The sequence below is a fragment of the Artemia franciscana genome, chromosome 13 (assembly GCF_032884065.1).
Source record: "Artemia franciscana chromosome 13, ASM3288406v1, whole genome shotgun sequence".
In the NCBI taxonomy this organism is placed as follows: domain Eukaryota; kingdom Metazoa; phylum Arthropoda; class Branchiopoda; order Anostraca; family Artemiidae; genus Artemia; species Artemia franciscana.
This window is the reverse complement of record NC_088875.1, coordinates 47,786,863-47,798,284: the sequence shown is the minus strand read 5'-3', so window position 1 is coordinate 47,798,284 and position 11,422 is coordinate 47,786,863. Positions and strand designations below refer to the sequence as shown.

The 11,422-nt window shown below is 33.8% G+C and overlaps 1 protein-coding gene across 1 annotated transcript; it reads left to right on the top strand.

Moving 5' to 3' along the window:
- Positions 1 to 840: 840 nt before the first annotated feature.
- Positions 841 to 6,870, top strand: LOC136035021 (phospholipase D2-like). Its single transcript, XM_065716609.1, has one exon. The coding sequence runs from the start codon at positions 907 to 909 to the stop codon at positions 3,490 to 3,492; it is 2,586 nt and encodes an 861-aa protein (XP_065572681.1). The 5' UTR covers positions 841 to 906; the 3' UTR covers positions 3,493 to 6,870.
- Positions 6,871 to 11,422: the final 4,552 nt, after the last annotated feature.

Genomic DNA, 11,422 nt, shown 5'->3' with positions numbered 1-11,422 from the left:
TCGAAGGAAATCATGTTTCAAGGCTCTTATTTTAAGTCCCTGCCGGATCTGGTGACATTGGGGGGAGTTGAGGGGAAGTACCTAAAATTTTAGAAAAGGCTTAGAGTGGAGGGATCGGGATGAAACTTGGTGGGAAAAATACGCACAAGTCCTAGATACGTGATTGACATAATAGGAACGGAGGGTTAATACTAAAACATTAAAAAATGAGGTATCTTTAACTTACGATGAAATGACCGGATCTTTATGAAATTCCATATTTAGACATACCTCGTAACTCAGATCCCTTATTTAAAATCCTGACTGGATCCAATGTCATTGGGGGGACCGGAAATCTTGGAAAACGCTTAGAAAACGCTTAAAGCGGAGAGATCGGGATGAAACTTGGTAGGAAGAATAAGCACAAGTCAAAGATAAGTGAGTGACATAACCGGACCGTATCCACTCTCTTTGGTGGAGCTGGGGGGGGGGAGTAATTCGGAAAAATTGAAAAAATGAGGTATTTGTTACTTATCAACGGGTGATCAAATCTCAATGAAATTTGTTTCTTCTTTTCTTTTCTTTTTTTTTCTTTTTTGTTTCTTTTTTTGTTTTTTAGTTTTTTATTTTTTTATTTATTTTTTTCAGTTTTTTTCATTTTTTTGTTTCTTTTTTTTTACGTCATAGTGAATATGACGTCATGTAGGCTATAGTTGTTTTTTAGTTTTTCTTTTTTAGTCTTTTCTTTTGTAGTTTTTTTCTTTTTTAAAAAATTTCAAAAAAATTCCTAAATAATGTTTAAACTAATGCGACTATTTTACATAGAAAAATATGGTGAATGTAAAATGTTGTGAGAAAAAATAAACTGGGCGAAAAAATGATCATTAGCTTGTAGACGCCTATCTCAAAAATTTTAATAACTGAGACATGATGAATAGTTCTGATTATTATGTGCTAGAAGAGCCTAATATTCCAATTGGAATAAGGGTAGTAAACTGTGAGAAGATAAAAGAAACTGGCTGTACTTTAAGCTCTTATATATTTACTATATCAGTAAATTCTCGAGTTCGCGAATGGAAAATCAAACGAAGATATAGCGACATTTTGAATCTTGAAAAAAATTCTAGGGCCTCATTGGAAATACTTCATCCAGCTGAGGATAACATAGATAACACTAAGTGTTCAGTACCAAGAATTCCTGGAAGACGTGACTACTTCATGGGTGAGAAAAGGATCGAGGAATGGCGTCAACAATTGGAAAGGTACCTTCAGGACATAATAGACATGGAGGATTTGAGACAGCTTTCCGAGACGTTGAAATTTCTTGGAGTTAGCCGATTTTCTTTTATGGACACACCTGAACCGAAGAGCGAAGAATATTTTTTGAGAAAAATAAGCTCTGAAACATTTGGCTTGGGTCTTTTGCCAGTCCAAATTCGTCAGTCCACAACATGGACTGGCAAATTTCTATTGATTAAGGACACATGGATTGGTGTCATGGACTCTCCCAATGGGCGGCTGGAGAATGTCATCTTAATGAATAGACATTTCAGATTGTCGCAAACTCAAAATGGATTCTTTTTCTCCAATTCGTCAACCAAACTTAGTTTGAGAAAGAGATATGGATGTAAAGCTGATGAATGGCTAAAGTCAGTAACAAATGTTAAAAATTTGCCAGCTTGGGACTTTATTTCCCTCAATCGATTTAAATCTTTTGCCCCTTTGAGATTAAACTCTCATGCCAAATGGTTTGTAGATGGGGACTTATATATGATGGCTGTAGCTGATGCAATGGAATCTGCCCAAAAAGTAATATTCATCGCTGATTGGTGGCTGAGTCCTGAATTATATTTGAAGCGACCTAAAAACAATGAAAATGATGATTGGCGGCTGGATCGCATTCTGGAGAGAAAAGCAAAGAAAGGAGTCAAAATATTCATACTGATTTTCAAAGATCGGTTGAATTTACTCAAGCTCCAGAGCTCCTATACTGAGAAGACTTTGGCGTGCCATCAAAATATCAAAATTCTTAGTTATCCTGATTACTTGTTACGTAATCAAGATAACTTGAGACATCATGTAAGCTTTTCGCACCATGAAAAGCTAGTCATCATTGACCAGTCTTGGGTGTTCACAGGTGGAATTGACTTGTGCTATGGAAGATGGGACGACAACAAGCACAGGCTAGTGGATACTAAAAAAGAACCTGACAGATATTGGATCGGAAAGGACTACATAAATTTAAATTTGGCAGCGTTTTCCAAGCTAGAAAAACCGTATGAAGACTTAATTGACAGAAAAAAAATACCTAGAACGCCTTGGCATGATGTTTGTGCAGCTGTTGGAGGCAGGGTAGCCAGGGATGCTGCAAGACATTTTATTGAAAGGTGGAATTTTGTCAAGGCTTCGAAAGTGAACAGAGATAATTCATACCCATTTTTGATTCCAAGAAGCTACAATGAATGCAGTGAGAACATCCCATCGTGGATGACTAACTATTTTCATGTCAACTGCCAGGTAATTCGGAGTGTTGGTCAATGGAGTGCCGGTGTTCAGACAGAAGATAGTATTCATCTAGCATACTGTTCTGCTATTAGGGAGTCAAAACACTACATATACATCGAAAACCAGTTTTTCATTTCTCTTGCCGCTGAAGACAACAGCGTACACAATAAGATCTCACAGACTCTGCTGAAACGCATTTTGAAAGCTCGTAGCGAACAGAGACGTTTTCGTGTATATGTAGTGATGCCCCTTTTGCCTGGTTTTGAAGGTGAGATCAAACCAAAAAAAGGTACTAGTCTTTTGGCTATCTGTCACTGGATTTATTCCTCAATTTGTCGAGGCCCCAAATCCCTGATGGAGAAATTAAAAGAAAAAGGTATTGACCCTAGTGAATACATCACCTTCTATGGTCTTAGAAAACATTCAAAACTCTCCGGAGAACTGGTTACTGAGCAAATTTATGTCCATAGTAAGCTTATGATCGTCGATGACAAAACTGTTATTTGTGGCTCTGCCAACATTAATGACAGAAGCCTACTTGGAAATAGAGACTCAGAAATTTGTTTTATTTTCAAAGACTTGGAATTTACGCCATCAGAAATGGACGGAAGGCCGTACAATTGCGGTCGCTTCGCTGGTTCTTTGAGGAAGCATCTTTTCCAAGAGCACTTAGGGTTTTTAGAAGAAACAGAACCTATCGATTCAGCCGACCTTGTTAGTGAGTCTTTCTACAGAGAATTTTGTAGAAACACGGCATCTTCAAATACAGAAATATATGAAAAGGTTTTTAACTGCTTACCAGCAAGTCAACTTACAACCTTTTCTGAAGTTGAATCTTATAGGAGTGTAGAACCACTGAGTATACAAAACCCAGAGCAAGCAGAGGAAGAACTCAAACAATTGAAGGGTAATTTAGTTCTACTGCCGTTGGATTTCCTGTGTAATGAAAATTTACAGCCGCCTCTTTTTACGAGAGAATTCATTCTGCCTACTGCTGTGTGGACATGAAATGGTTTGAAGCAATAGACTCAAATTTGGCTCAGTTTAATATGAGTCATTGATGCTTTATTCAAATATCATGTGTGTAGGGTTTTTCTTTAATTTGGAGATAGTATTTATCTCTAAAATCTATTGATGAATGATCAAAAATTTTGTTAGGAAAATATAAAACCGGTTTTTGACTAGTCAAGTGCTAAGAAAAGACCAACAAATAAATTTTTTCTTAGTTCGCATTTACCAAATAAAGAACAAAAAAAGTGAAAACGCGATGCTCATGTTTAGTGTTGACTTTAATATGCCTAACATTTCTAAATACCTCAATAGGTTCGTATTTTCTCTTTTATCTTCTTTATTTCAAAGGATCTTGTGCTCTAGAAATTTCATTTAAATCCTGACCAGATCCACTGACATTGAGGGAAGTAGGAATTGGAAAACGGAAATATTGGAAACTGGAAATCTTGGAAAACGCTTAGAGTGAAGAGATCGGGATGAAGCTTGATGGGAGGAATAAGCGCAAGTATTAGATACGTGATTTACGTAATTGGAACAGATCCGCTCTATTTGGGGAGCTGCCGGTTGTACATTTGGAGAAATTTGACAAATTGAGGTATTTTAACTTAAGAACAGGTGACCAGATCTTAATGAAACTTGATATTTAAAAGGAACTCATGTCTCAGAGCTCTTATTTCAAATCCCGACTAGATCTGTTGAGATTGAAGGGAGTTGGATGGGGAAACCTGAAATCTTGGAAAAGGCTAATAAACGTCTTTTTTGGTTGACGAAATTTCACAGATTCGTGGTTGACGAAACAAGACTGGATCCGCTCTCTTTGGGGGATTTAGGGGGTGGGATTCAGTGCTTTGGCGAGTTTGTTGCTTCTGAACGTGCTAGGACGATGAAAATTGGTAGGTGGGTCAGGGAACTGCACAAATTGACTTGACAAAGCTGTTTTCCCTGATTCGACCATCGGGGGGCTGAAGGGAGAAGAAAAATTAGAAAAATTGAGGTATTTTTAACTTACGAGTGGGTGATCGGATCTTAATGGATTTTGACATTTAGAAGGACCTCGTGACTCAGGGCTCTTATTTTTAATCCCGACCGGTATTAAGCTCTGATTTTCCTTTTAAAGCAATCTATTGATTCTTAACATTTTGCTAGAGCTCATGCCATATGAGCTCTTGGCTCTTTCGACTTCGCTACAAGTGCCATATTAGCTCTTAGCTCTTGTTTTTCCAGCAGAGGAAAAGGTTTTACCATGACCTACGCCTTTCCTTTATGCTGCACTATTTTTTGGTGTTATTTAAGGGTGGATAGACCAGGTTCTATGGCCTATTGTAGCTTTATGTTAAGTTAATTTATAATGGAAGGCAAGGCTTAACCTTGAGGGGGGGCTAAGGTTTGACACCTCCACCCTCGAAGTTTCTGTCTGACTCTTTAAAGCGTAACAAAATCAACATAAACAAATTTTGATGCCTTTTTAAAACTTTCTAACTCTTACTCTTCAACACCCCCCCCACCCGAAACGAAATCCTGGATATGGCCTTGATGGACGGAAACATACCGAAAAATTAAAAATTTTAACAATGAAAATAAAAAACTGAAAATTTTAAATAAAAAATAAGAAAAAGTAAAAAAAAGTAAAGTATAAACAGTTATTGTTGTATACAACAACATTTTAGGAAGAAAAGGGGAAAAGGAAGAACTAAAAAAAAAAGACTTCTATTGAACTACATAAAAGAATTCAAATGAACGAATTGGAGTTGAATTTAAAAACATGAACATTAAAGACAAACAGCTGAATTTGTAGCCGAGGTGAATGGGTACTCATATGGAAGGGAGGAGGAGCCTGAAATAACAAAGTAATGTCATTTGTCATTGTGTAGTCAAGTTTTCGCTTTTGACATATTTTTTATTGTTTTACATGGGTTGTTTTTGTATTACTAGATATATTTATTTTCTAAAAAAAAGTAAAATATAAACAGCTATTGTTGTATACATCAGCATTTTAGGAAGAAAAGAGAAAAAGGAAGAACTAAAAAAAAGATTTCTATTGAACTACGTAAAAGAATTCAAATGAACGAATTGTAGTTGAACTTAAAGACATAACAACTGAATTTGTAGCCGAGGTGAATGGGCACTTCAGTATACAGCAGTTTTTTTGCAAAAGAATCATTTTTGCATAGCGAAAAGAAAGCAGTTAACTTTGAATCCGGTGGATTCAGGGCTCTTTGTTGCACGTTGGATTCCGAAAAAAACACTTTGACCATTCTGTAAATGTACTGCTAAGTGAACAACAGCTGGACTACGTTCATGTATCGGAAATGAAATAATTTGCCAAACAGCTTCATTACTGCGTATGTATCTTCCAGCCTGATATTGTTCGATTTCGTCGATATCTTTGATTTGGGACTGCAAGCCAAAAACTGCCATGTCACTGCCTTTGTTGACGTATTTACATATGTATTTGATTGCCTTTACGGAGTTACAGTATTCAACGTTTATGTGTGCATTAAATGTTTTTGATAATAATGGGGAATATGGAACAACTCACTGGTTATCTACTTCGATGGTGGTACCGTTACGCTTCTTTATTATTTTAGTATCTGTTAATCTGTTAGTATCTAAAATTTTAAGTATCTGTTTTAAGGTTTTCGAATTACTTTAATCTATTGTCAAAATATTTTGAAATATTTATGCAATTCCCAGTTTTTACATTTTTAGTTTAAGTTTTCTTTGTCTTCTTTATTTTTCAGACGTAAATACATATTGCCGAACCTTTGTTTTTTAACTAAAATCTGGTAGGCATTGATGGCCTTGTCCAAGTCAAAATCCCAAACCCAATCATCATCGCTATCATTTTCATTTTTGATACGTTTTGACTCTCGCTGTCCAGGTGGATTTTCATCTAACTGCGCGGTTTTGCGTTCTTTAGCCGCAAGCCTTTTGGCATTAACCCTTTGAGCAGATTCCTCGGCTGTTTCTTCTGCCATTGCAGGATTTATACTAAAATTTCTCTTTGAATTAACTATTTGAGCAGCTTCCTCGGCTGTTTCTTCTGTCATTTTAAGATCTATACTAAAAATTCCTCTTCACATGCCAAGCTTGCTAAAGCTCAACAATTTATTTAAACCTCAAATTTTAAGTATCTGTTTTAAGGTTTTCGAATTACTTTTATCTATTGTCAAAATATTTCGATATATTTATGCAATTCCCAGTTTTTACATTTTAGTTTATTTTCTTTTTCTTCTTTATTTTTCAGACATCATATGCAAACCCTCAACACAAAAATGCATACAACTTATTTTTATATATATAGAAGATGTAATCTGGCGTAGCAGACATAGTGTAACAGACATAACACACATACAACTTATTTATATATATATATATATATATATATATATATATATATATATATATATATATATATATTTATATATATATATATATATATATATATATATATATATATATATATATATATATATATATATATATATATATATATATATGTTTATATATATAAATATATATATATATACTAAATATACACTATATATATATATATCTGTCTATCTATATAAAAATCGACCGGGACACAGGGAATATAAATGACGACAGGGACACAGGGACACAACTACAACAGGGACGCCGGTGGGCACAGGGGGATATATAAATGACGACGGGGACACAGGGAGTGTTCGATTAGCAATCACCATCAACAGAGCTCAAGGTCAATCATTGGAATAATGAAGTATAGACCTGAATACAGATTGTTTTTCCGATGGACAATTATATGTTGCATGTTCAAGAGTCGGTAAACCTGACAATCTATTTATATACATAGACAATGGGACAGCCAAGAATGTTGTATATTCGCAAGTTTTACGTAGTTAAAAACATATATAGATATATATATATATCTATCTATATTCACAGGTGGGACACAGGGACACAACTGCAATGGCGCGTAACTAATATGGCGCGTAACGACTTACGCGCGCGGAGGGGCTTTGGGGGGGGGGGCGCAAAGTGCCCCCACCAACTAGGTGTTGGGGTGGCGCGAAGCGCCACTTCAACAGCTAGTATATATATATATATATATATATCTATATATATAAAAATAAGTTGTCTGTGTGTGGATGTGTGGATGGATCAGGTGACGTCATGTTTGTTCGCATATGACGTCTGAATTATTTCACACTAATACAAAAGAAGAAAAAAACTAAAAAAGGTAAAAACTACAAAAAAAACTAAAAAGAAAAAAAAAACTAAAAAAGCTAAAAAACTAAAAAAAACTAAAAAAAGGTAAAAATCTAATAACTAAAAAAAAACTGAAAAAAATAAAAAAAGGCAAAAACTACAAAAAAAATAAAAACTAATAAAAAAACTAAAAAAACTAAAAAACTAAAAAAACTAAAAAAAACTAAAAAAAGGTAAAAAACTAAAAAAAACTAAAAACTAAAAAAGAAAAAACTAAAAAAAAGGAAAAAACTGAAAAATAAAAGAGAAAAAGAAAACTAAAAAAATATGAATAAATATATATAAAAATAAGTTGTTTGTGGGTTATGTCTGTCTGTCTGTCTGTCGAGTGACGTCGTGTTTGTCCGCATATGACGTCTGAATTATTTCACACTAATACAAAAGAAGAAAAAAAACTAAAAAAGGTAAAAACTACAAAAAAAACTAAAAAGAAAAAAAACTAATAAAGCTAAAAAACTAAAAAAAACTAAAAAAAGGTAAAAAACTAAAAACTAAAAAAAACTGAAAAAACTAAAAAAAGGCAAAAACTAAAAAAAAACTAAAAACTAATAAAAAAACTAAAAAAGTTAAAAAACTAAAAAAACTAAAAAAAGGTAAAAAACAAAAAAAAACTAAAAACTAAAAAAGAAAAAACTAAAAAAAAGGAAAAAACTGAAAAATAAGAGAAAAAGAAAACTAAAAAAATATTAATAAATATAAAAAATATAAATATAAATATAATATAAATTAGCAATCAACAAAGCACCGAGACACAAATGACGACCGGGACACAGGGAGTATAAATGACGACCAGGACATAAGTAAAAAAAAAAACTAAAAAAACTAAAAAAATGGTAAAAACTACAAAAAAACTAAAAACTAATAAAAAAACTAAAAAATCTAAAAATCTAAATAAACTAAAAAAGAAAAAAAAGAAAAAAGGAAAAAAATAAAGGAGAAAAACAAAACTAAAAAACGAATGTATATACAGACCGGGACACCGGGATACAAATGACGACCGGGACACAGGGAATATAAATGACGACCGGGACACAGGGACACAACTACAATGGGGACGCCGGGGGGCACAGGGGGATATAAATGACGACCGGGACACCGGGACACAAGGAATATAAATGACGCCCGGGACACTCAAAGAGAAATCACAGACTGGAACACCGGGACACAAATGACGACCGGGACACAGGGAATATAAATGACGACCGGGACACAGAGACATAACTACAAAGGGGACGCCGGGGTGCACAGGGGGATATATAAATGACGATGGCGACTCAGGGAATGGTCGATTAGCAATCACCATCAACAAAGCTCAAGGGCAATCATTAGAATCATGAGGTATAGATCTGAATACGGATTGTTTTCCCATGGACCATTATATGTTGCATGTTCAAGAGTCGGTAAACCTGACAATCTATTTATATGCACAGACAATGGGACAGCAAAGAATGTTGTATATTCGCAAGTTTTACGTAGTTAAAAACATATATATATATATATATATATATATATATATATATATATATATATATATATATATATATATATCTATATTCACAGGTGGGACATAGGGACACAACTACAATGGCGCGTAACTAATATGGCGCGTAACGACTTACGCGCGCGGGGGGGCTTGGGGGGGGGGGCGAAGCGCCCCCACCAACTAGGTGTTGGGGTGGCGCGAAGCGCCACCCCAACAGCTAGTATATATATATATATATATATATCTATCTATATTCATAGGTTGGACACATGTACACAACTACAATGGCGCGTAACTAATATGGTGCGTAACGACTTACGCGCACGGGGGAGCTTGGGGGAGCTAAATAATAACATTTCTTTGAACAGGGACTTGGGAGAATACTCACTAAATTCTTTATACTCAAATTTAATTAAAAATGATCTAGCAAAATATTTTACTAAACCGATTTATAATGGTACTGAACCAACTACGAAAAGGCCTTTGAGACAGGCTGCTAAACAAGCAAGATTAGCTTTAAAAAATTGCATCTAATCATTTTATTCTCTTCAGTTTGAATGAGCTTATATTCTCATTTCATACTTTTCGCCAGTCCTGGTTGAACTTCGTTGAAGTAAGGATGCTAGGGCTATTTTTAAAAAAAGTTTTAAAAAGTGTTTTTAATTATTCAGTTTTTAATCCTCACAATTTGATGTAAGTTCTTTTATATATATATATAGTTTCTCTCTTATTCTTGTATTGTGCTGAAGACGGCCCTTGGACATAGGGCCGAAATATCTACAGAAATAATTTCCACTGTCTTGAAATTTTCCCTATTGTCTCTACGTTGTATTTGTTTGTTAAAGAGCGATCTCTAGCGTATAAAATACATTTCTTTACTTTAAAGAGTAACTTTGATAAAAAGTAATTATCATATGAAATGGAAGAAAAAATTATAATGTATGAGCATAATTCTACTCTTTAAAAATGAAATAGGTATAGTTTGCTATCATAAAAACTGCAAAAATATTTATGGTGTCTCATCACCAATTCTAATGTTTTAATTGAAACTAAAGAAATACCTGAAAATTTTATTGGCTAAATACTACACAAAAAAAGTTATAATGATCTCGAGGAAATTAATGTCAAAATTATGATTTTTGAGCATAGTTCTACTCTTTAAATTGAAATAGGTATAATTAGCTATCATATAAACTGCAAAAATATTTATGGTGTCTCATCATCAATTCTAATTTTTTAATTGAAACTAAAGAAATACCTGACAATTTAAAAAAGGTGTTAGCATTTATCAGCCTAGATAAACGTAATAGGACATTTTATTTGCATGATAAATTTGATAAAATTTAATACAGAATTATAATATTACAAATGATGATAAATATTACACAAGTTATAATGATCTCAAGGAAATTTTACAAAAATGCTACAAAGAAAAAAAAAGATGGAGAAAAAGCAAATAATGTAGAAAAATTCAGAAAATGTTGCAAAAGGAATAAAGTCGGGAAAAAAAGCACCCATAAAAACGAAGAAGCAAAGCAAATTAAAATAGGAGAAGAAAAAAATCTTCTTAGTACTATACTGATTGTACTGATAGTACTAGTACTATACTATACGGACTTCTTCCAGTATTTGGACGATATTGCTTGTCTCATTAAATTTTTTATAGTAGTTATTATGTGTTATAAAATTTGCTCAACTTTGAAAGCAGCATTCAATGCCATTCAATATTTTGCCAAGATTTGTTTCGGTCTGAATCTGATTAAAATTTGGAACCTTGTCTTCCAAAATTTGTCTAGCGACAATATTTGTGTCGTTATATTCATTATAATAGTTATTTTTGAAAATGTAATTGGACCGAAGTTGAAAGAAGCATTTGATACCATTAAGTATTTTATCAAGATTTGTGTCGGTCTGATTCGAGGACAGCCTTACATCAAAGAGACCTTACATGATGCCGCAAAGAACGGTAATTTAGATATTTGTCAACAGCTTGTTTCAAGGGGGGTTACTATAGATGACTTAGATTCAGGGGGAGGAACACCCTTATATTACGCAGCAGAATCAAATCAATTAGATGTGACTAGGTATTTATTAGAGAAAGGGGCAAATCCAAATGTAAAATGCCAATTTCCCTTGGATGGAACAATCTTACAGGCTGCTGTGGGGAAAGGCTATTTAGACATTTGTCGACTA

What these genes read in the sequence shown, in the direction of transcription:
- LOC136035021 (XM_065716609.1), top strand. Translation starts at nt 907, where the DNA reads ATGATGAATAGTTCTGATTATTATGTGCTAGAAGAGCCTAATATTCCA.